Here is a 27406-nt window from a genome sequence, read left to right as displayed (position 1 = left end):
TATCTAAGGATGCTTGGTGGCAAGTTTGGTTGTGATTGGCACATTGGTTCTTGAGAAGAAGTGAAAAATGTGACAAGTTTACAGACGCCAACAACAACCTGAGACAACTGACAAATTTTGATCAGAAAAGCTCACTGAGCCTTAAGCTAAAAATTTGTCCCAAGCTCGAAAAACCTAATGGGGATAAGGGGCTAGGGCTACCGACCTTTCACTGAAAATTTCCATACCAAATTCCAACAAAAGACATCAAGGAAAAAGTGAAGTAGAGGATGGGTCAGGTACCCCTGAGACTACGCCTATTTTTGCACTGTTTTGCAGTTGACACTTTTGTCAAGACTCATTCACAGAGTCAGAATTAATCTTTGGGTGAAAAATCAAGACAAAATACTCAGATGACTTTATTTTTATAACTGATCATATGTCTACCACTCGCAGAGAGAGGTGCAACACATTGCATTTCAATATAGAGCGAAAGTGTGCTTTCAATCTATGACGTTCAATTAATGAAACACAGAGATATTTATTGTTAAAATATATCCCACCAGTTCCCCCTACACTTATCTATTTTATACAAATTTTGTCTGTACTTTGGCGTAATCTTTTAAAATTTACATAAAGCCACTGCCTACTAAAGTTAGAAAACTCAAATTGTGTCCCTTTGACGAACGCACATAGAGCGTTTATTGCAATCTTGATGTTACTTTAGTCCATCTGATATTACTTGCACGGGTGTCCATTTAAAATCTTTGCATGTAAAATACGCCAACATTTTCAGGTGCCAATTTGCAACAATAAAGATACTGAGATAAAATATTACAGGGTATACTCAACATAATTATAATATAAATCTGAAACAAAAAGCAGTTATTATTTTGCTTGTTGCAGAAAAGGCATATTAACACATTTTGAGTGTAAAATTGCATTAATAAAAATTTGATCAGCATTTCAAATGCATAAATATCTATATCTTGACATAGAAGCAGTTTCAACTGAAATACAAACCTTTCCCTCTCTCTCTCTCTCTCTCTCTCTCTCTCTCTCTCTCTCTCTGTGCGTGTATAGGTGTGAGGGTGCGAGTGTGTGTGTGTGTGTGAATGTTTATCCGCACATATTTTATTGAATTTCATAGTTTTTCAACAATGTTTAACCTATAAAGCTATGCATTAAAATATTGAGCAGATTTACACGGGTGATGACAAAAAAGGTCGAATTCGAACATTATGGAAAGTGTACTATTTCTTAATATCTTAGAAATTTCCATCATTTACAACCAAAATACATCCAAAAATATATACCTATGCATGCATGTGCTATTTCTTGATATTTTAGAAATTTGATATTTGCATCATTTACAATCAAAATACATCCAAAAATATGTACCTATCCATGCATATATTTCCTTAAAACATGATTCAGCTATAATATATGTAATTTCTTAATATACAAAGGCGTTAGTAGTCAAAGGAAGTATCGTTCAATAAATAAAATATTAAAACTACATAAAAAGTCGGTTTCTATTTACTGTAGAATGTTTTTATGCCTCACTTTGTGCAGTAATCTACATAAACAGCGAATTTGTTCCGTAATGGGATGTGCCTGCGTTTCATTTGCAATCCCGTGGAGAACATAAAGTATATCTCATGGAGAAGTTTAAGTATTTCTATCACTGCTATCTGATGGCTATAAATTGCATACTGACATAACTCAGAAACATGTTTTTGATGATTTTTGATTTATTTAACAGAAACTACGCCGATAAATGAAAGAATAGTAACGCAAAAATTGGGCATCTTGAGGATCTTACATTAAAACTATAGCCTACCATAAGGAAATAAGGGAAAACGATTTAAATTACAAGGATAATGCTCCATTTTTTTTAGTGTTCCGTTTGAAAAGGACGTAAATCAAATCCACCATGGTTCAGTTTCCCTGGAGTGAACAAAAAAGTACTTCTATCACGGTAAAACTTTTATTTTTAAAAATTGATCCATTTGAATAGAAAACGATCGTTTTATTGAAATTGTGTATAATTGATAAGGCAGGTAAGGGATTTTCTGAGTTTAAAAAAAAATGAATATTTCGGATTTGAACATCATATCTTAGGAACAAGGCGAAAATGAAGACGAAAATCAAGGAAGAGGAAACTGGTCATCTAAATTGGACTTTCTTTTGTCCTGTCTTGGGTATGCCGTGGGGCTTGGAAATGTGTGGAGGTTTCCCTACCTGTGTTATAGAAACGGAGGAGGTATTGCGTTATTGCATTATACCTGCATACTGTTTATTATAACGAATCTACATGTTGTAAAGATATAGAGATATGCTTTGGTTGGCAAGCTGTAAATCTTTTCTGTTTTGAGTATGATGAAAATTCCTAAAAATCCTGACTGAACCAAATTAAACTACATTTTCCATCCTTCCAATTTTTTTTTTATTGAGCACAATGGCAAGGCAAGTACTTTATTTGCATGGAAATTATCGCACGGTCAATGGATATAATACCAATTTTTCGAGATGTTTGTTACGGAAGCGTATTAGTGCCACTTGGACACTTTTTTATTTTTCATTTTCCACACTTTAATCTGTAAAATTTACTCTTTAATCTGTAAATTTACACTTTATTCTGTAAATTTTACACTTTAATCTGTAAAATTTACACATTAATCTGTAAAATTCACATTTTAAAGTGTACAATTTACACTTTAATCTGTAAATTTTACATATTAATGTGTAATTTTGACACTTTAATCTTTAAAAATTACACTTTAAAGTGTAAATTTTACACTTTAATCTGTAAAATTTACACATTAAAGTGTAAAATTTACACTTTAATCTGTATAATTTACACTTTTATTTGTTTAATTCACATAATCAATTTGGCAACTTCATACATCTTAAGTAACACGCTATAAAGCTAACAGACCATGACAAAATTTAATTTTGATTTCTTGTTAACAATAAATGTGGAAAATAATTACTTATCAGATATTATATGTATGGATATAAAACAAATAATAAGCAATCTAGTAAGACTGATATAAGTGAGACTATCATAGAATATTTGAAAGAATTATGAATTCTGTGAAACTGAAGAGCAAATCAAACACACATATTTTCTCATCGATCAACGAATATAATATTGATATTGATATCATTATTCGCAAATCATTTTATGCGCTCAGCAGTTCAATTATTGATAGCATAAATTGAATTACATTCTACATGTATTACCAGCAACAATTGAATTACTTATTGAACTAAAAACTTTTAAATAACCAATTAATGTATTAATTATGAAAGTATATACATATATAAATCATTAAAGTATGTGAGTTTATATTAATTTGGAACAGCATAAAAATTAATATTTTCTTGATTCAATGATGTATCTTAATTGTTACGTTTTAAAATGATCGTAATTTTAACTGTTATATTTTACACCATGATCATAGTCCCATAAACTTGCAATATCAATCTGAACTGCAAATGAAAAGACAAAAATATTCGAGATCCCTATTTTTAACTGTTCGTCGCTCTTTACTATAGTACTAAATAAATACACTGGATTGAAAGCAGATTCCCGATATTTTGTTGATGAAAATTACGAGGCCCATGAGCAAATCGCCCATCCTTAATTATCATATATACATGTAACTATAAACTTTTATGCAAACACGTGTGGACATCTCAGTTTTATACTAATTTTTCAATTCTCATAGGTTTAACACCATGCAACGACCGTTCGATTATTACAGATTACAGAATAAATTTTTTCAGATTGAAGTGTAAAATTTACAGATTAATGTTTAAAATTCACAGATTAAAGTGTAAATTTTACAGAATAAAGTGTAAAATTTACAGATTAAAGTGTAAATTTTACAGATTAAAGTATAAAATTTACAGATTAATGTGTAAAATTTACACTTTAATGTGTAAATTTACAGATTAAAATGTAAATTTTACAGATTAAAGTGTGAAATTTACACATTAAAGTGTAATATTTACAGATTAAAGTGTAAATTTTACACATTAAAGTGTAAATTTTACAGATTAAAGTGTAGAAATTAAAAAATAAAAAGTGTCAAAATGGCACTAATACGCTTCCGTAGTTGTGATAGTTTTTTTTATTAGTCGGTCAGTACTGTATACAGGGTTATTTTCGCCCCGTGTTATTTTCGTCCTCTCACACTTTCAAACAAATTTGCCCAGTTTTAATTTCGCCCAGTCACAGTATTGTTTAAGAAATTATACTTTTTTCTTTGAATTCGCCCCGTCTTAAATTCGCCCACTTCTGTCTAGGGTGAAAGAGGCGAAAATAAAAAAGGGGTGAATATTTCCCTGTATACAGTATACTCTCAATATACTCTCATTTAATCTGTTCATTTGTGTGAAAAGAGACTAATGAAAAGATTAAACAAGCAATGTACTTTGTCCAAGGATCTTAATTGAGAGGGAGTGGATATGTCACCTCCCAAAACCAAAAATAATCAGTATTGATATATCGCCGCCTGAGAATTGTAAGGTTCTATGTGCCAAAATGGTCAAAAATGAGTTGGAATCAGCTCGCTGAGATCTATTTACCTATGAAATCCTTTTGTTCCTTTGGACAAAAATAAAGATATTAACTGTAATCTTTAGTTCTATCTCCATGCAAATTTATAAATATTAGTGTTCTATCTCCATAATATCCAATCATAATGCTTACCTTTGGTCACATGATCTAATAAATGGAAAACTTGACTGAGGGGTGAGGGGGGTCACTGTAAAAGTACTTAAACTTATGCACATTTACTCTAACAATAATATCATAATAATCAAAGAAGTCACGTGTATTTCTAAATTCAGTGAGAGAGTTTTATAAAAACGATTGCTGAAGCATGGGATGATGGTCACCTGAGTATCATGAGTTTCTGAAGCTACTGCGATTTTAGTACAAAAGGACTGGATCCCTGACCTCACAAAATTTAGTTTTGAGAGGCTTATACTTTTATCAGGTTGGGGGGAAACGTAAATTCCGCTATAATAGTGGTATATCACTATTATAGTGAGATTCCGCTATATTTTCAGCCGTAGTTACCCTCGATTTCATCAAATAACATACTTGCTGATTAAAGCGCAAGTTATGATGGGTATAAAATAGACAATAATTTGAATCCTTGTATTTTATGAATTTTATTTAATTTTCTGCCGATGCGTTTAATAATACGAACACACTTTTTTAAGACGAAGTTACATTTTTAACATAGCAACCAGTGATTTCGGTAGTATTGAACAAAGACTGACTCTTAATATCTCTCACACATGTGCACAAATTAGTGCTTGTAATAACTTTGAACCTACTTTGGAATAGGTTTGTCGAATTTACAGAAGAAAAGGTAATTTTTGCCTGCATAGTTACTGGTATGGAGGCCTGTTATGACAAATGAAAAAAAAGAAGCTCAGCACAAGTTCACTTTAATGTAACCGATTTGTGTCGTCTCAATCGTAGGCAATATTTGTCACTCTTAAATGTAATCTTAGGTACATGTATAATGTTTCCTTTCTTGATGATGAAACCGTGAATTAAATTGATTAGTCTTAGCAAGAAAAGGGAAAAAGTTGTGAAAATTACCTGTAGATGTGACGTCTTATAAATTCTGCACAATTTATTGATTGTGTAAGTTGCATAAAATTTTATATTTAACTACGTTATGCACTAAAAAAGAGACAATGAAATCCTAATTACCAGAAGTAGATTATTCTGGTATAAATATACGAAATACAAGGAGAAATAGAAATATGAAGATAACAAAAAAGGCCATTTGAACAATAACATTTTTCGCAGAGCGAAAAGGTAGGATCAGGTGCTATGGAGGAGTAGGCATCCCCTGTCGATCATGGATTTTGCGAAATTCATTTGTTAATGGTTATCAAGAATTAGTGCATCGTTTTCTGCCCCACAGCCGCTAAAATATTAAGCCTGCTTTTTTAAGTACACATAAGCCATTATTTACACATTGAATTGTCTACACATTGCCGTGTGCTCCTTGATCATGACAAGGAGCACACGGCGGGTGTGACCGGTCGGTAGGGGGTGCTCACTCCTCCATGGCACCTGATCCCACCTTTGATGTTTTTAGGGGTCCGTGTTTGCTCTGTTTAATTTTTTTGTTTCAATGGACTGTTGAGATTGATTACTGTTTGTTATCTTCATATTTTATACAGTAGTTTAAGCTTTAGCAAATTGAAAAAGAAATTGAATCGATTTGATTTATTTTCTGTCTTAAAGTGTACGTATTCAAGGAGCAAATAATTGAGTGAATTACATCATGTTTTTTCTTAAAGTCTATTTATTTATTTTCTGTACAAAATTAAGTGAAATATGTCATTGCATTATCATCGATTTATTCAATGTATTTTCTGTCTTAAAGTGTATTGAATTGTAAAAAAAAACCCACCTAAGTTGAGATTTAATTAACATTATTGTTATAAACACAATGAACTTTCAACACAAGGCAAGAGGAGGGAGGAAAGATTATGCGATGTTTACGATACTCATCAAATTGAAGACGAATTTAATTTCATTCTTCAATGCCATAGATATCTAAATTTAAGGAAAAAATACATAAATGAATATTATTACAAATCTCCAAGTACATTTAAATTACTTCAGTTATTCGGTTCACATCACAAATTAATTTCAATACATTAAAACTTAGCCCCATCCCAAGGCCACATTAAAACTTAGCCCCATCCCAAGGCCTGAGGGCTGGATACAGGTGACATAGATTTTAAAATTTTAGAAAAGGATTTTCGTACTTATTTTAATAACCAATGGCCCCAGAATGGTTCCAAATGCTGGGACCATGAGCCATAAATTTTTTTGTTAAGGTTTACATGTGCAACATTTGTCTTGTACATGTACATGAGTAAAGAAGATTTTTCAGTGTGTAATGCATTTTCAATAAAAAACCAATTTAAACCTACCCTGGGGTTTGAACCAGGGGCTACATGTTTTAGAGGGCTACGTGTTTATTATAATCATATAAAAAGTTTCCTGTTGATGCCAATCATGTAATATATTTTCAATATATGACCAATGACAACCACAAGGCCTAAAACATTAGCCCAGGTGACTTGGTATCACAATTTTTGGTAAAGGACTGAGTACGAATTATAATTAAGCAAACATTTGCCTGGTAGATGTTAATTAGGAAAGAAGAAAGGTTTTGAAGATTCTTTAACAACCTTCTCCTAATCCATTTCTGTCAGACCCAAGGATGTCAGATGCCATAAAAATTCGCAATTATATAATTTAAGTATAATTTAATATACATACATACATATTATTTTTTATCCATTGATTATATAGTAATGCAAAAAATTGGTTGAATTGGTATTGCTGTTCTGGAGTAGAAACTGAAAATGTTTAACAATTTACATTTGAGGAAGTTACGGACCAGAACAATGGAAACAGCTAGCAAAACATCAAGAAAAAGAAAATACTTGCTGTGGCCTTCAACTCGACATTTCGATATATCGACGACGTATTATCAATTAACAATAGTTACTTTCATTCATATGTCGACTCGATATATCCCAGTGAGCTTGAAATAAAAGATACCACAGAGTCTGACACATCTGTTTCATATTTAGATATTTTACTAGAAAAAGGCGTTAATGTTAACCTAACAACAAAGCTTTATGATAAACGTGTTGACTTCAACTATTCTATCGTCAACTTCCCTTACTTATGTAGCAATATACCCTTATCACCTGCATATGGGGTTTATGTCTTTCAGTTGATTCGATACGCAAGAGCATGCTCTACGTATGAACAATATCTAAAACGAGGCAAGCTATTGACAAACAAGTTGACGAAACAAGGATATCAACAGTCTCGTTTGAAGTCATCTTTTCGTAAAGAACAAGATCAAGTTTTTCGGTCGATATAATGACCTTGTTTGCACATACAACCTATCATTGAGTCAAATGCTCACTGACGTTTTTCATACTAATTGTTAGGCCATTATTTATACACTGAACTGTCTACGGATTTTTCCGGTTTTTGTTTCTCGATCATGACAAGGAGCACACGGCGGGTGCGACCGATCGGCAGGGTATGCTCACTCCTCTATGGCACCTGATCACAACTTTAAATTTTGAGGTCCGTGTTTGCTCTGCTCCAAATTTGTATCGTTTCATTGGACTTTCGAGATTGAATACTGTTCGTTATCTTCATATTTCATTTTTGGAAATTTTTCCTGGTAAATCTTTTTTTTTACTATCAAATGCTTTAAATTAATATCAGCATATTTATATGTGATGGATATATATAAGTATACAGAATCGGGTCCTGTTAGGGGTGGAATACCTTAATTCATATGCAAATTTTACCTGACTATGGTAACCTACTTGCGGAATAATACAAGGTTTTATGTGAAATCGTAAAAAAAAAACATTTGCGACATTGTAACTGAATTTCTGCTGAAAGGTATTGTCAATTTGTGGAAACGTACTGCGCCGATAAAATGTTTATAAGATCATTAATTCCCATTTTGATGGCATAACATCATCATTAATAAAGATTCTTCTTGTGAATAGAAACTCAACGAACATTTAAAAACTGTATAAATGCCTAGGAAAATGTTTAAGATTAACCCCAATAATTTTACGATGCTTTTTACTCTTACAGGTTTGTTTTTTATCCCCTATTCGATAGCGCTAGCGTTCATTGGGATCCCTATCCTAATGTTGGAGTTAACTTTAGGCCAGTACTCTAGCTCAGGACCGCTTACATGTTGGAAGTTTTCTCCAATATTTACGGGTAATTATACATAGTGAAAAAATTTAGGAATCTTCTTAGTTAATTTGAATTAAAGCAACTGTTTATTTCCTGTAGTTACAATATTGACCATGATACCTTAAAGAAATGAAATAAAAGTTATTTGTTTATGTTTTGTTTCACATTAGGAAGTCCAATTTCATGCAAATAATTCCAGAGGGAGGGAAAATGTGTGTGTGTGTTCACAAGCCAAGAAAAAAAAATGGCTATTTCCGATTAAAAATGTCATTTTGAATCTTCCAGTCATATTCATTAAGATAATTATTTGATGTTCAGTAGATATGACGAGTCGAAAGTAAAGCAACTTGTCAATACATGCAATTTTCCATGCAAAATATGTCCATACCAAGATATATAGAATTTGTTTAACATTCTAATGATGATAATTTTCATTTCAGGAATTGGTTATGCAATGAACTGCGTGTCTTCGTTTGTTGGTATTTACTACAACATAATCATGGCCTGGGCTCTCTTCTACTTGTTTGACTCTTTCAGGAGTGATTTACCCTGGCATTCATGTGGTGATTGGAGTACAAATTGTAAGACTTATAGTTCAATTATCAAACAAGTCTTCATGTAATAGATGGAGGAGCATTGGTAGGACATTGTTGCGCTACAAGCATTGACTCCTCAACGTTCTTAATAGTTTGATTCACCCTTTAAGGCAATCGCTGACATTTGTAGATACCTCATCACCCCCTTTTCACAAAATGATGTATAGGAAAATACAACTGTGTCTTAATTTTCTGTCCTTGACATTCCTTACAACCTTGACCTTCCCATGACCCTGAACTTCACTTTTGAAGATTTTTAGTCAAACTTCATAAACTAAGATACATGATCAATTCAACTGTGTCATAATTTTCTTATGTTGACCTTTCTTATGATTTGACCTTACTATTCCTTCATTTTGCGGTTATCTTGAAATTTCAAAAAAGTATTCAAGATATTTTCATTAAACTTTATATACTGATACAAACTGGTGAGCGCAATTAAAGTGTGTCAAAATGCTCCCTATGGCCTTGGATTTCATATTTTCCTTAATTTTGTCTCTTTAAATTCAAAAAAAGTTTATCTCTTTTCATTCGAAAACGGATTGCTTCAGAAAACTCCATACATTGATAAATCTCTGTAATAGCATTGTCACCATAATGATACATACCTAAGAGATCAAATATAAAGTTACTTAATATGAGATAGTAAACTTCAAACAATGAGGCTTTATTTAGCTGTTAGGCATTATATGGGATGGATCAGTCTCAATCCAAAGAAGGAGAGTACATTTCTTTTTAACTGTTGCAATACAAAGGTACCTAGGGTGGAGCATTCATGTCCTATGAACAAATTTAAAGTAAACAATTATTTCTCAATAATATTTTTGAAAAATGAAAAGGCAATTCTTCAGTGCAATTATTTCCGTATCTTTTATTTGGTGTTTGTATCTATTTTAAAGAACTTGGTGGATCACTTTGTCCGCTGTGTGACTTATTCAAACAAATACCTACAGGTGTCATAATTGTTCCTTGAAACAGTCTGGTTTTTCTCTATTTCTTTCTCTCTTTTTTTTTAGTGTGTTATTATAACGTGAAGATTTTGAATACTAACGGTAGTAATTGTACTGAAGCATGTAAGAAAAACCAATTTAATAATCAGTCACAAATTCAATGGACTGCAAACGAAACACAGGGGATTTGTTACCTAGAAAGTCTGAAAAATAAAAAGGAAGGAGTCAGAGCTTTCTGCAATGAAACTGAGGCCAAAAAGTACTTTCCAAGAGTGCTTGCCTCTCAAGAATATTTTGAGTAAGTTATTTGCTTTTCCTACCATTATACCTTTGTAATCATACAAATTGACATTTTATAATCTATAAAATATTAAAGTTTTACTTACAAATGCTTTTTGTTTTACTAAATACATAGAAAGAAATAATTAATTATATGCATGTATCTATATTACTAGTTATTTATGGCGTGTACAACGTTGCAATATTCGATCTTTTCCATTTGTATTGTATAATTTTCTGTTTGTATTGTAAAATTTTCCATTTGTATGCTATAATTTTTCATTTGCATTGTAAAATTAAACAATACATATGAAAAATTATAGAATACAAATGGAAAATTATACAATACAAATAAATATTATACAATACAAATGTAAAATTATACAATATAAAGGAAAAATTATAGAATACACATTGAAAATTATAGAATACAATAAAAATTATACAATACAAATGAAAATCTTTAAAATATAAAGGAAAAATTATCGAATACCAATAAAAAAAATTTCAATACAAATGAGAAATTATACAATACAAATGAGAAATTATAGAATACAAATGGAAAATTATAGAATACAAATAAACATTTTGCAATACAAATGGAAAATTATACAATGCAAATGGAAAATTATAGAATATAAATGGAAAATCATACAATACAAATGGAAAAATCGAATATTGCAACGCTTGACATGCCATAGTTATTTGGTTAACATATTTTGTAATTTTCTTTGAAGTCGCTATGTGACAGGTTCTGCGTACAGCCAAGGATTTTTTGATCTTGGTGAAGTCCACTGGCAGTTGGTTCTGTGTTATTTGTTGGCGTTTGTTTTCGTTGTATTGGCGCTTAGTAAAAGCATCAAAACTTCCGGTAAAGTAGGTATCTAATCTATGAGGCACCGTTTTGATATTTATTGCCATTTAGTGATATCACCTATTCGTGCTGAATAGGTGATATCACCTATTCGAATAAGTGATATTGCCTATTCGAATAAGTGATATCACCTATTCAATTTGAATAGGTGATATCTAATCAATATACAGATATACGAGGGTTGATCCAAAAGTAAGTCACAACTTGGATAAAATTGTTACTAGTCGACGTTAAACAACAAAATTATAAATGATGGAAGCTATATTTATTTCAAACCATTTATAAACAAGACTTTTAATTAAATTCTTTTTCACTGTGAGTCTGATTAATCATCGTAACTGTCTCTACTGGTAATTTCCCCATTTTGAAGTAAAATTGCTAAATGCATTACAGCTCGTTGCGGCATTTTCCCCCATTTCGACACGTCCTTTGTTCAATGCATCAGAATAAAACACAATGTTTATAATCAAAAGTAGCAATGGCGTCATTTAATTTTCAACTGATCATTAGAAAATGACGTAAATTTTGTCTTTTGGAATTATTGGCCGATTAGTTGCGTTTTAGATGTTTTTTTAACGTGTTTGTCTTTTTTATCCTAAAAAAAAAAATTTAAAACGTGACGTTTAGATGTGACGCGGCGACACCCCCTATGCCTTATGTTTGAAACAACTATAAAATGAATTTAATTTAACATAATTAAACCAAAATTTCAATGTTAATTAGATTTATATACAATGTATGTACATATTTTGGTATATTGTATTTGATAATATGACGCCAAATATAAAAGATATGGACACTGTGACATTACTTTGGATCAACCCTCGTACTTTGAAAAGAAATAAAAATGAAAGTGAATCTTATTTTTCATGACTTTAAGTAGAGATTCTCTAAAGCAATATTCATACAATTAGTGTTTTATATGATTACATAAAATAATTTTATTACAAATTCTTTCATGCAAATCAGTATGAAAGTTTGTTGTTTTTTTTTAATTTCAAATTGTCTATTTTATTTTTAAGGTTGTTTACTTTACTGCAACATTTCCATACCTTGTCCTTGTGATACTGTTAATTCGTGGTTTAATGTTGGAAGGAAGCGACAAAGGAATTCATTTCTACTTAACACCAGAAATATCTAAGCTATCAGAAGCACAGGTTTACAAACTTTATATTTACCTGTAACCTCATGAATTGGTTTTTTATTTGACTTTTCTCCTTTTTATGGAAACCAATTTTAATACCCTGTGCAAAATATTTTCCTCATAAAAGAGATTTAAAAGTTGTCCGAAAAGAGAGATGGCCCAAAATAAACATAGTCTAATTAAAGCAACCCACAGAAATTTATCAGAATACGAAAAAAATACGGTTACATATTTGTAAACGCTGTCAATGGTTTCAACAGACATAATCAATTATAGCATTTATCAGGTATGGAAAGACGCCGCTGTTCAGATTTTCTTCTCTCTGTCGGCTGCTCAAGGTGGACTGGTAGCTCTGGCAAGCTATAACAAATTCCACAATGACGTCATCAGGTAACTGTATGAATATGTAAATGGTCAATATGCATTATAAATTTATGTAAGTTATTTATAAAAATTCATATTCATGATTATGCCAGTGATTCAACCAAACATTCGGTTTTATATACTACAGCCAATCAGAATGCTAGGGATTACTAGTACTCAATCATATAATAAATGATTTTATTGATGAATTTTGTTCAACTTTAATACTTTAATTCAGTTTCAATAACATTCTTTTATACCTACATACATTTTTGACTCCTTGTACTTCCAACAATGAAAGATGTTAATATATATATATATATATATATATATATATATATATATATATATATATATATATATATATATATATATATATATATATATATATATATATATATAATTTATACACATATTTTACAAATCTTCTGGAGTGATCTTCAGTTGCTTTGCTATTTTCAGAGATACCCTGATTGTTGCGTTTGGGAATTGCTTGACCAGTTTCTTTGCTGGTTTTGTCATTTTCTCTTACCTGGGACACCTTTCGGATTTTCTGGGCGTACCTGTTAAAGAGGTTGCAAAAAGTGGACCGTCCTTGACATTTGTTATCTATCCTTTTGCGGTTACTCAGCTGCCCGTGGCTCCTTTTTGGTCAATTTTATTTTTCCTCATGTTGATAACACTTGGAGTGGACAGCGAGGTATGAATTCAGTTTTACTTGTTCTGAAAAAATCTACATGTAGTTTTATAGGTATTTCATGCAGTATGATTTATTTTTTTCCCAAAATTTTTTCAGTTTGTGTTGGTTGAGACGGTTGTGACGTCATTGATGGACAAGTTCCCCAAACTCAGAGAGCAAAAGTTGTTGACAGTCATCGGTGTTTGTGTGGTCATGTTTCTCCTAGGTCTTACAATGACCACAAATGTAACTCAATTATGTATTACTTCTCTTAAACATTTAAGCCAATCTATATTTCGTGATAAAACGTTCAGTGATCAAACGCCAGAGTTTAAATTATTTAAGATTTCAGCGAGATTTTAACCTTTGAATTCGATTCCTGTTTTATTTCAACAAGATGTTTTTGTAATCTATTACTTAATGATTTATTCCTGATGCAGGGTGGTATATACATGTTGGAGATAATGGATACGTACGCTGGAGGATGGAGTGTATTGTTCATCGCCATATTTGAGTGTATATCTATTGCATGGATTTATGGTATCTATATTATCAGATATAATCAGATTTAAAAAAAAAATTGTTTTCCCAAACTTAAAGTAATTATAAAAAACAGAACTAATCGTCACGATGACCAAATAGTACTCTACTTTTATATGTCATTCTGTATAAAGGAAAAACATACAACTTATTTTGAAAAAAAAATACTAGTAGATAGTCCATAGTCCAATTGAATCAAAAGGAAATAAGTTTCTATGTCCCCCTTTTTTGTAATTTATTAAGTTTGGAAAGAAAATATGAAACAGAATATATTGATCTTTGAATAACTACTACATTTCCATTTTCCCAAAAAATATAAAAATTGTTTGTTTGATCTCTCTTTTAGGTGTATTTCGATTTTTGGACGATCTCCAACTGATGGTTGGCGAACGCTTTTGTTCTTGTATCCCCTTTGTGGCGCTGAAGTTTTGGTGGGTGGTCTGTTGGTGTTGTGCAACACCCGTGCTATGTGCTGTACGTTAAACTTTTATACCACAGCTTTACTTTGATTGATTGATTGATTATATGTTGTTTTACGTCCAGTTCGAGAATTTTTCACTCATATAGAGACATCACCATATACCGGTGAAGGGCTTCAAATTTAGACATTTACTCGGCACTCAGGGCCATTGAGCAGTGAGGGTTCTTTATCTTGCCAACGCCTACCGTGACACAGGGCCTCGGTTTTTAAGGACCCGTAACTTTCACTTCAAAGTGCCGAGCGCTTGGCAGAGGAACAGTTGCTACCTATTTTTTATCGACTTAGGTCAGTTGCGGTCGTGATTCGAACACACGACCTTCCGATCACGGAGCAAGCGTTCTACCGACTGAGCTACGTGATAGTGCTTTACTTTGAATTGAGGCATAAGAAAATTGCATAAATTATATTTAAAGCAGAAAGTAATGTAAAGTTGTAAGAATATAGCTTTCAATTTACCATTGAACTCGCAAAACATCTCTTAATTGTTACTATTTATCATCTTAAAAACCGTGTTATATAAATGATTTAAAATTCGGTTAGTCACTTATGCATGAATAACCATGTATTTCCAAGTCGCTTTACTTGTATCATGAAAATAAATAATCATTACTTATGGAATTTTTATCTTACTATTACTATAGACCTGATCTCGACCAAATGTGATACATGCACATACACATGTATTTACTGTAGGTATGCATACTTCACGTAATCTAATATCTATCGAGACAAAAAAAAATCTATAGTACTTCAGGCACCGCAGCATTGAGTCATTCCCCCTTTTTCTCAATGTCGTTTCTATTAGAGCTTTTATAGGAATGTTTTATCAATAAACATTTTATAAAAGTTAATTGAGTATCAAGTAATATAGGAGTACAAAAGAGTTAAAGATTTTATTGATATCGTTATCTGTTGGCAAGAAAGGGATAAAAGAATTTTTTTAAAAAAGGTAAAAAAAAAAAAATTGTCTGCTGCATTTAATTTTGAAATTTTTGGCCACAGAAAGTAAAGATTATTTTTGCAGGGGGGGGGGGGGGGCTGATGAACAATTCGTTTATCGATTTCCCCACTCTGGTTTCTACTGTTTCTAATTGATATTAGCCTTCTTTTTGACGTAATAGCAACCAAATAAGAACGTCAAAAAAGGGTTCAGAAGTCACGAGATTAATGCGGTTATAAAGGTATAACCCCGTATTTTGCTGGTATGTTAAGTAACTCTATCGTTTGAGCAAGTCATGGAAGGTTTTTCACTTTCAGATCATTATGATATTTTCCTGGGTGGACTATACAGGCCTAGCCAATAGTGCTCACTATAATGTTTACGCTGATCTTATTGGCTGGGGAATGACATTAGCCATAATTCTCTCCATTATTAGCACTGCAATTTATGTAGTAGCCCGAGAATATGGAAGTATTGAGGAGGTATTGTATCTTTGTTGTTGTTGTTGTTTATTTCCTTGGAATATAATGTGTAATGTAACACGCCGAATCTACATACATGTCGGCTCTTTTTAAAATCCGCTGCACGCTTTTCAATTTTCAAAAGAAATACACTTTTCGGATTATTGATTTTTTTTAACGAGGATCGATATTTTAAGATATAGATATGTATGCTATATATCAAAATTTTATATTCAGATATTTTAGTCATATTGCACTTAAATGTAACATTTTAGAGGCTAAGGGTAGCGTTCAGTCCATCCGTTGAGTGGGGACCCGCCCTAGTGAAGTACCGTCATGAGGCGGAAAACCACACCAAGAAATACAGCGAAACATTTGTCATTGATGTTGTGCATCACACAGAATCTCGGGCGTCCAAAGGCTCCGAAATTATGGAAATGGTATATATAGTTGAATTCCATATCTTGAAAGTTCATATCTCGATTACCATAAATACCGGTATGTCAAAGTGAAATGGATGTTTTAACCACTTTTTCCTAATGTATTTTAGCCTTTTTTCATCTAGTTTGAGATAAGGAGGTTTGACTGTATAATAAAGTTCAGGGGACCTTGTTTGCTTTGATATAGTCTGTATTCGTTCTTCCTGATACCCTTGTACAGTAGATTAGTTTAGGAAGTCAACAAATCTCCTTTAACTATTACGAGGACAGGGGGTAAATCACGTAACGATGACGTCAGTAATAGTTGTGCACTCAGAACAGAACAAATATTCTACATGTATATGATCAAGTTTCTTACAAGATATATATTTTGCAATTATATTTTCAGTCGACAGTAGGTGGTATTGAGAATAAATGTTACACCATGCATGATGAGGGCCATGACAACAGAATAAAAACTAAAAACGGTAAATACATGTATGAACATTACACAACTGTGTAACATCATTTGATCTAGAAAAGGTAGGGTTAACTTTGCTCCTTATCGACTATTTATTGTCAAAATTTGTATGACTATGTATACATTTTCAGATTTGAAAAAGACCGAATTAATTCCAGTTCCGCAGACATGTTGAGGTATATTATCATAAAAACTGCTTACTTTGAACGCTATTAAAAATAACAGCTAACATATAAACATGCCCTGTATATTTCAAGGTGTTTTTAAACAAATAAAGATAATATGTTTTATTTTACAGGAGTAGGTACAGTCGAGGTACAATGAAGAGCTGTATTTCACTACTTGCTCAAAGTATAAATCAGAAGAAAAATCGGTCCTTCTCTTGGTGAACAAACGATTTTTGGTTTTAATGAGATTCAGAATACTCTCAAATTTTTGCACCGATGAACTCTATCCAAAATTCGTAGAATTTCTTAATATTTTATTTATTTATTTGTGGAATCGATTGAAAATTTTAGATGGAGATATATACACTTGCTGAATTTTTTTAATAAAAAAAATTTGAAATATTCGTGATAGTAACACTTTGACAGTTGCCATAGAAACGGATGTTTGAAAATGCGGGGGAGACATTTTTCGTTCATTATCATTTCAATACTTAATACTCACTGTGAGGAAAAAAACACGTTAAAGCACAACGAAAATGATGTCATTATTACGATTGCTTGACCTCCAATAAACCTTTGTGTGAAAGTTTAATCGATTTTACTGGATGTTTAGTTTTTCTATTGATGATTTGTTGTTCATCATGACATCGTTAGACAACTTCGAAATTCGGTCAAGTAATAGGTTTTGTGAAAATCTCGGGAACACTCCAACATAAACGCAAATACTACTGATACAGACAGGACAAAAGTGCAGTAAGCCACTGGCTTTCCAGTGCCTGAGAAATTTAAGGAAAATAGAACTTCCCTGGAAGATGATGAAAGGTGTGACCCCTATTGGAAGGTCGTTTTTTCCTCGTAGACAAATTGAGAGCGTTAATGGACGTGGACCGCCGACGTACTGTGGTTGACATTGCTAATGAAATAGGAACATCATATGGAACGATCGAGCGTATTTTGAAAAATGATCGTAATGAAAAGAAAGTGGGTGTGAGATGAGTACCCACGCTTTTCTCGAGAGCAGAAATGGAGTAAAGAATGCAGCGTTCAGTAGAATTTCTAAGTCGATTTGAACGTAAGGGTGAGATGCTCCTACAACGTGACGTGACATACCTAATGACGTTACGTTGAAGTCTCCCCCGGATTTTACAACTGTCCATGTTAAGAAGGCTCCTGTGACCTTAATGGTAATTGGAACTTGGTTAAATTTTCCAGTATTGTTGCATAATGGTTCTATTTTACAAATATGTCTATTGTTTGCTTTAATCACATCATGATAAAATTTTAGAAAGAAATTCCACGAACTTTTGGATCAACCCTCCTATTTGCCGTTTTTCATTCTAGCATGAATTTTTAAACTAAATACATGTGTATTGAATGTTTTTTCTCGATACAATTAGCATTCTTTATGTCGAGTATTTGACTTTTTGTTTGATCAGATATGAGTTTCTGGAAATATGTATTTTATTACTTTTAAATGTAGTTCTAAACATGTCTGAATTATGAACAAATATAAATACTGCATCCATGTAATAAGTTAATTCACTAACCGTGGCTAACATTTGTTCGTTATACCTGTTTTTCCCAATATCCGATTTGCCTGTTAACAAAAACACCATGCTGATCAAATAAATATAATAAGGAATTGGCAGTGCCTATATACACCATGTTGATGAACTTGAAATATTTTCAGTAAATAAAATTTCGTAATTTTATATGAAAATGGAAAAAAGGAATCAGTTTTAGTTGTAGCATACAGCCTTATTCTAATGTCCACGACCAACTTAACGAAACTCTAAATATTGTGAAATTAATATATGATCGACATACATATCGGGAACTCATCTCCATCTACCTGTTCGGCGGGTGTGACCGGTGTACCGGTCGAAAGGGATGCTTACTCCTCCTAGGCACCTGATCCAACCTATAGTGTTTCCAGGGGTCTGTGTTTTTGCCATGTTCACGATTAGTTTTGTTTATTTGATTTATGCGATTGATTTGGTAAAACATTTTGATAGTTTCAGTAGCAAAGTTGTATTCAAACATGTACTCGTATCAGTTTCGCATCTTTTGAAGATTCCACTTCAACATCGTGTCCATTTTTGTACAATTAAGCTTGTTAATTTTCTATACTTCTTTTCTGAGAGAGAGAGAAAGAGACTGAGACAGAGAGAGGATGCTCTTGAAATGACTATGCTGTAAAAATTGAAACGTGAGGAAATTAATTTTTTTCACAATAATCAGTTCATACTTTGCAAAATGGAAATTGAGTTGTGTTCCTTTGCAGGGTTAAACCAAAGCTTAAATTTATGCGTCTTTTTTTATATATATACGAAACTGATAAAATTAATGTGTTTTAAAATAAAATCTTTCAATGCCGAAGGAGCATAACTTTTTAAAAGTGTGGATTGATCTGTTTTACACTTTTCATTTATGAATATGTTTTATATCTGTCTCTATTATGATTTGTGCCATAAAAATAATATAATAGCATTTATAACACTGTAGAAAACATATTTCTTTTGCTTATTCATAAAACAATCACTTCAAATAAATACCAAAAGCATAGAAGTACAATATGCACTTTTTGTATTATTACATGTATCGATGTCGGATAATCAAAACTTCTGAGGCTCTTAACCAGCCCCCCCCCCCAACCCCCTCTAACTATTTAAATTCATTATTCTTTTTTTACCCGACATTGCTTTTTTTTATTTCGTCCATGATGTGGAACTAAACATGCTTAATGCTGATGTGTCAGTAGAATGTACTAATTACTGCATTATTTTAATGTATGATGAACATATTGATGTCAAAGGTCCTTGCTCTGCACTTGAATGACTAATAGAGCATACTAATTGTTAGGTAACCTTTCATTGCTATATCTACATCATTTTTCCGTTCATATATATATATATATATATATATATATATATATATATATATATATATATATATATATATATATATATATATATATATATTTGTATGATTCGAATGACTTTAGTTATTTTCATAATTTTTGTTTGTATCATTTGTCCTCAATAATATTTTTTTCATTTCTCCTTTTTTACATGTGTATCTTTTTTTTTAAATCAACCCTTTTCCCCAAGATATTGCTTTTATTTAAAACAATAGAAGTTATGTTAGAATCCATGCACATCTTTAACCTCGATGTTCTACCTAGAGATCCAAGGTATAATGATAAAAAATAAAATTAAATAGTTTTCGGTGAATTTAATACTAACTACACTAATCCTACAACAATTTCGAAACTGGGTTTATTTCTATCCTGTATGAGATGGGCCACGGAGGGTGGGAATGTGTGGAGTGCAATTGTGTGGAAACCTAGTGGGAATTACCTTTTCTGTCATACCTGTAATTTGAAAACATAATGGTAAATTATAAGCATGTTTAACAGTTATTAAATTAACCACATTTCAAACAAATACTTTCAGATGAAAGCGTTTAATGCGTACTCCATTCCGTAAATTTAGCTAAATTCCATTGTCAAGCAACTAATATCATTGATAATTAAAATTCTTAAATAAGATTAAAACAGTAAAATATTCAAATATATTAAAATAATTTATTTTATCAAAATCAATTCTCACAGCGATTTCAAGCCAACCCATATGAAATAATTATTATTTGTATATTTACATCTGTAACAATAGATAAATGAATGTGATTTATGTGTCTCGGAAACTGTTCAGTAATGAGAATCATATTTGCGTTAACAGCGTGCTCGCACATCACGAGCTGGAATATATTTCTCTTTTTCTACATCTATTTCTCTTTCTAGATGTGCCATCCATGCATGCGGGCAAGAGCGAATGTGATTATAAATGTAATAAAAGTAATCAAGTTATTAACTAAAACTACCAGGAGTACCAAGTATATGCAATGTCATCACTTCTACAGATACACAAACAGTAACCAAAGTACTGAAACTATCGAGAGCCCGGCTCATTAAAAATGAACACATTAACAGCTAGCAGGGAAGTTCGGTGACTTGTCATATTGTAAAATTTGAAATCAACCGGTGGCAGTTAATATAAAATTTACAATAGAACAACTACACATGTAGTTTTCATATTGTAAATTTTGTGTATACGGCAATGTGGTAAATTCAAATTTACAATATTACAGACTGAAACTATATATATACCAGTATCACAGAAAAAAAAAATTATATATATATATATATATATATATATATATATATATATATATATATATATATATATATATATATATATATATATATATATCGGCTTGGCCAAGATCAGGTGCCCATGTTGGTTGCAGATTAACAAAAAAATGAAGTCAAATGAAATGTATCACAAGTATGTTCTATGTAACACTACATCCTTTTGGCAGATTGTCTGAAATTTCTGTCCATTTCTGTCAAGCGGTTAAAAAGATTTCACTCTTAATATAGCAGAGATCCAAGTGGGCTACGGACTATACATATTCAGGCATAACATTTATCTTTATCATATTCAACTTAACAAAAAAAGTATAATTCAAATACAAACTCTTCACAAAATATTGTTTGATCAAAAAAGCACATAATTCATTTCCATTTAAATGTTACCGTATATAAAGGACATGGGTAAATTTGTTAATCTTTGAGAGTTTTTCTACTCTTAATATTTGGACATTTGAAATAAAAATACATTAAAGTACTTTCAATTTTTCTAAAGATACTGTATATGGGGATGAAAATTTCAAACTTATTTGGTAATACTCAGAGAAAAACTGTGTCAGATATTTTTTGATTGACAATTTTGAGACCTTGGGCTACGGACAATACGTATAATATTTTCATTTAATGAGAGACCATAGAAAAATAGTTGCTTTTTTCAGTAAATATTTGTTAAAATTATCATCTTAAAGTTCACACGTGTTTAATAAATCCTTTCATTTGGATAATAAATCAATTTATACAAAATCCTGTGAAATTTAACAAAATAAAACAAAACTTTATATATATTCACAATAAGAGTAAAATAAAAATAGCCAGAACAAAATAATACATGTCAGAATTACATGTAATTGGTGTTTTGATAATAAAATATTGTTTAAAACCATCTAAAGACCAAGAATAAGCTTTAATTTAGCATCTAAGAAGGATGAATTTCATGTGAGCACGGGGGCTACGGACTATACCGTTAAACATTTCTATTGTGGACAATCAACTTAAAGAAAATATAATTGTTTAATTAAATTTTGGGCATTTTTTTTATCAATTGGTTTTCTATAACAGTTCACACCACTTAGTTTGAGTATTTATAATACCATACTTAAAAATCAATTGTCTAATGTACTATGTACTTTCAATGCCAAATGAAATTCCAGTTCAACTAATTTAAGCATAATTGGTGTTCAAACTGTAATGAATAAAAGCAACAGGAGCTGAAATTAAATCAAGGCATGATTTGTGTGTGTGTGTGGGGGGGGGGGGGGGGGGGTACGGACTATATTGCTTCATATTTTTTTTTTCGATTTAATGTAATGCATATAACTCCAGATGGTCATTCAAAATGTGTATCAGTATATAATTTATCATAATCATATGGTGTAATTCAAAAAAAAAAAAAAAAAAAAAAAAAAAAAAAAAAAAAAAGAATAAATAAATAAAAATAAATTGCAAAACATGATTGATCATTTGAAGTAAAATAAAAAAAAAATAATAATAATAGTACAATATTTACCCATAAAAAATCAATGCTTTTTTTTAAATTAACAATTCAGTGACAAGTAGATTGGGTGGCGCAATTATAACAGTGTAGGCAAAGCAAGGAGTTGATCCTTAAGTTTTGGAATCAAATCCCACAATGGGATGTTAAGACTGCTCGATGACAACTAATAAACCATTGAATCCCCATTTTGCAGTAGATACAAGTAGGAAAAAAATCTCTTGCTAATACAGAAGTACTGTTGTATGGTCTGTAAATTTGCTAAATTTATTTGTAGAGTCCGTTGCCCTTTTGTGAGTAGGATTTGTGTGGCTAAATATTCTTTTAAAAATATTCCAATGCTAATCATTGTAAATGGATTGATAGTATGTATCATAAGAAGGAAAACTTTATCATGTATATTTAGAAATATGTTGTGACCACAAACATAACAGGACAGACTACAGAAGCAAGCCTTTAGTCGAAAAATGTTAATTTTCAGATATTTTATTTTTAATTAGAGTGGTATTGTATTTAAAAATATTGCATTTGTTCGAATAAACATATTTTTGTATTGTAGTTATTGTATCAATAATGTATATGACTTTTTCTGGAAGTTATTATATTGGGGCTACGGACTATACAGGGCTACGGACACCAATCATTCTTCTATAACTTCTTTTTGTGTTAGCGCAAAAGCTATTCATTACTGTTTTTTACTTTACTGGTAACTGCGAAAATATTAAACACGAGCATGATTAATTCTACATTCTTTTGTTGAACACAAACTATAATGAAATATGGGGCTACGGACTATACAAAATATTAGACCAGTTTGGAAAATGAAATACAAAATGCGCACACATTTTACAATATAACCACTATATTTTTCTCATAGAATTTTTTTTCTTAAGTTAAATAAAAAAATTTAAACAAATTATATTTGCTCTTTCTTGATAAAAATTATGCATTTATTCAAACATTGATAAATCTTAAATTATATAACAAAGGTATATTTGCACACATTTATTCATAATTTCCACAATTTTTATCCTTTTTCTTTTCTGTAAAAAATAAACTTAACCAGAATGATTTTTCTATTATAAAGTACATTTATTTTGGAATGTTTCATTCAAAATAATTTTAATTAACCATTATTTAAAATGTAAAAAATCAAGTGCAACAGCATAACGCTTCAAAAATTATGAATCTTTGACTTTATTCTGTTGTTTTTTCAAAAATGCAGATACTATATATATGATATTATATACCAATGGAAAGCTCTCATTCTGATCTTTGCAATGCAACAAAAGACATTTAGATTAGATGTAACTATAAAGAGTTACATCTATATAACATCATTTAGTTGGAAATGGGCACCTGATCTTGGCCAAGCCGATATATATATATATATATATATATATATATATATATATATATATATATATATATATATATATATATATATATATATATATATATAGTTGTTGTTTAAGTATCATTTAACAAAATATAAGATTTATAATTATTGCAGGAACCAATAACAAGGTTCAAAGTAATTCATCGTCGCAAGCCACGGGTTTCGTGTCCATTCTATTTCCACAAACCCGTGGCTGCCTCCTACCAAATTCTCTCGTTCTCGCGACTGAATCATTGAATATTTATTAAGTGACGCCAGATTTACCTGGACCAATGAAATCACTCTGTAGCAATTTTTGGTACGCTTAAATGGCGGCGCCCGTAAGGAAATCATGTTTGCTATGCGTGGCAGATTTATTGAAAAAAAATACGATAGATCCTGAAGAACAGAGGTGAGTAACGTATAGTCTAAAATACTTACAAGGTTTTACATTAAAATACAGGGTTTCGAATGTAGACGTTGTGTGAGAACGCTGAATAGCGTTACTCGTTAAGAAAGGAAATTCGAACCGAAGTTGATGTACAGCTCGTGGTTATGGTTACATCAAAATACAAGATAGACTGATCATTTTCATTGGTTCTGACTTGAAGCGTCAGATGTTATTCCACTGGTTGAATGTATGTTATTAATATTCATGAGAACGTGAGAAATTTGTAGGAGACAGCCACGGGTTTGTGGAAATAGAATGGACACAAAACCCGTGGCTTGCGACGATGAAAGTAATTTGGGTTCGATTAATATCACATTTTTAAGTAAACAAATGTTGACGTTTTACGCAAAATGCATTAACATGTTTAGAAAAAAAATGCACTTTACTTTCATTATTTTGACACGATGACAAAAGCCAGCTTGTTTTCCATTAAATAATCTATCATTCATGTTCATCAAATTCCAAAACATTCAGTATACGCTATAAGAATCGATTTCACCCCCCCCTCTCTCTCTCTCTTGACAAGTAAAATTGACTTCGCAAGAATCGTTACTCGATTTAAAAAAAATTGAGATAACGTGTTTTAAAATGTGCCGCACGTGTTTAGTAAAAAATGTGGAGGAAAAGTTTACAAAACACACGTTTGTAAAGTGTATACATATTTTTACCAAAAAAACCAGATATTATCATTGGAATCATTACAGATTACTGCATTTGAGAGGACAGAAATTTTGTAAATAAAAAAATGAAAAAAAAAAAAACTAATTACACTTATCGCAAATCTTGCTTGAAAGTATACGCTACGACCGAAATAGTGATGCGTTGAGTGACGACACTGTTGAATCTGACTGAAATACAATTGAATCTGACTGACATACCATTGCAAAATCCAACGAATAATCTGATTGGTGCATTTTTTATAGGTCCGCCCACATTCTCAAATGTATTGCCGAATTTCGGAAAACGTGGAATGTTTCCAAGAAAGATAGAAAACGGGCGAAAGAGCTGAAGTATTTTATTTGGTGAATAAGTGGGACGATGCAACACCTTATTAAATGATTGTGAGTGTTGGTAAACTGTAAAATGGTCTTGCAAATAAAATCTTTCCCAGGTCTGGCAGGAGTTGACTTCATACAACTGTACATGTACTCTGAGGCATATTTCTGAGATTGTAAAACACAGCCGTTTTCCCCCGTTTTCTTCTTCAGTACATCAATAAAATTAAACGTACTTAGATTCGGTGAATATTTTTTTAAATTATTTATTTTTAACATGGAAGTATATATAATAATATTTTTTTATAATGAATATATAAATAATATTCGCCGTTACAGTAAAAATTGCACTGAAAAAAACGTACGGATTTCAAATTTTCTGGTCGCTTGTTTTTTGCCATGACGGCCGTTAAAATGGGTGTGCAGTAGCACACACACATTTGAAACATGGTATTTTTGACAGTTGTGGCAATAAAACAGTAAACTTTTTAATAATTCCTATGTTTCACGTGTGTTTTACCAGCTATGAATATATACTATAGTATTTTTTCAATAACAAGTGCTCTGGTATCAGCTGGGTAGGCTAAATACAATAATACCCGAGTTTTCAATTTGCTTGGGTTTGCCTACCCAATGTAATAGTTCACATGTTTACTCACTAGGGACTAAAACATAAAGAAAAAGATTTTTAGTGTTCCGAAAAGTCGCACAAACTATTCAATTTAACGAACACCGAAAATGGAAAATGCCGTCAATTTATTGCAGAGGAAATCGGCAGATACATGTAGGATTAAACAGTTTCTGTCACTGAACAATATACATGTACCGTATGTGAAAGGAATATCACATGCGGAAATATGATTTTATGGTTTGTTTCCTTTTTATTTAGTACAAAAAGTCAACATCAGTTTTCTACCATCAAAATGGCTATTGGCTAAGCCGTTGGACGCTTTCCAACTATATGTAGGCAAAGGATACCACACGTGAGTGGCGGGTCCTATTCAACCAATTAAAACGCATGTTTTATAAAATGTAACCCGTGATACAAATTGTTCCAATTGTCAAATCCAATAGTGTCATCACTCAACGCAACGCTATTTCGGTCGAAGTGTATACTTTCAAGCGAGATTTGCGATAATATTGTTTGATTTTTATTCAGATTTTAAACACTTTTGTTGCTGTGCTTCTTGTTCCGCAAACGTCTACAAAGTCAGGCACGAGCTATGATCATAAATGAGTTCACAAACGAACACATAAAATCGTGCTTAATCCTGCCAATATTAGTCACGTACAGTCTCATTTGTAGATCCCCAAAAGAATTTTATAGCAGCTTTTGATTTAATATCAAGGATGTGATAACCAACACGAACACACGAGAAGAGTTAATGTACATGTAATAATCAGTGAATAAATGCAGGTCCTGCTAATAAAACACATGTCTTGTATTAGATATAGGATCTTGAAAAGTAATAAAAGGGGGAGTCATGGAGTACTTCAATGAAACTGAGGCAAAAAGTACTTGTTTGTTGTTCGTAGGCATTACGTAACCGGTAAGTGCACAAAAATATAAACATGAAAATGTTCAGATTCATAACATCACGGTGGGTAAGCAAATCTTGATGGTTTGTGGGAACAGTACTGGCCAAGCCAATAAGAAAAAAAAATCCGCGTAGTCATTAATATAGTCGAGTAATGAAAATGCACAGTGTAATAATATAGGTGTTCTT

General features: G+C 31.6%; 1 protein-coding gene across 1 annotated transcript; it reads left to right on the top strand.

Annotated features, from left to right (window-relative positions):
• Positions 1 to 1880: 1880 nt before the first annotated feature.
• LOC133183105 (sodium-dependent proline transporter-like) lies at positions 1881 to 17443 on the top strand. The gene is made up of 17 exons (XM_061318061.1): positions 1881 to 1960; positions 2104 to 2245; positions 8672 to 8803; positions 9220 to 9360; positions 10392 to 10623; positions 11342 to 11480; positions 12501 to 12635; positions 12909 to 13012; positions 13448 to 13685; positions 13782 to 13910; positions 14105 to 14204; positions 14551 to 14678; positions 15943 to 16107; positions 16362 to 16526; positions 16915 to 16993; positions 17118 to 17162; positions 17285 to 17443. Exons 1-16 carry the CDS (start codon positions 1916 to 1918, stop codon positions 17159 to 17161), a joined length of 2118 nt encoding a protein of 705 aa, XP_061174045.1. The 5' UTR covers positions 1881 to 1915; the 3' UTR covers position 17162; positions 17285 to 17443.
• The last annotated feature ends 9963 nt before the right edge of the window (positions 17444 to 27406 follow it).

The sequence above is a fragment of the Saccostrea echinata genome, unplaced genomic scaffold (assembly GCF_033153115.1).
Source record: "Saccostrea echinata isolate AGI-Se365-2 ecotype Australia unplaced genomic scaffold, CSIRO_AGI_Sech_v1 ptg000009l, whole genome shotgun sequence".
NCBI lineage: Eukaryota > Metazoa > Mollusca > Bivalvia > Ostreida > Ostreidae > Saccostrea > Saccostrea echinata.
Note: the sequence above shows the minus strand (reverse complement) of the source record. Positions and strands in the feature narration are given on the sequence as shown.

Bases quoted from the DNA above. Each gene is read 5' to 3' on its own strand.
- LOC133183105 (XM_061318061.1), top strand. From the start codon at position 1,916: ATGGTTCAGTTTCCCTGGAGTGAACAAAAAAGTACTTCTATCACG. The intron at 8,804-9,219 runs GTAATTATACAT...TTTTCATTTCAG, and splicing joins GTTTTCTCCAATATTTACGG to GAATTGGTTATGCAATGAAC. The intron at 14,679-15,942 runs GTACGTTAAACT...TTTCACTTTCAG, and splicing joins CAACACCCGTGCTATGTGCT to ATCATTATGATATTTTCCTG.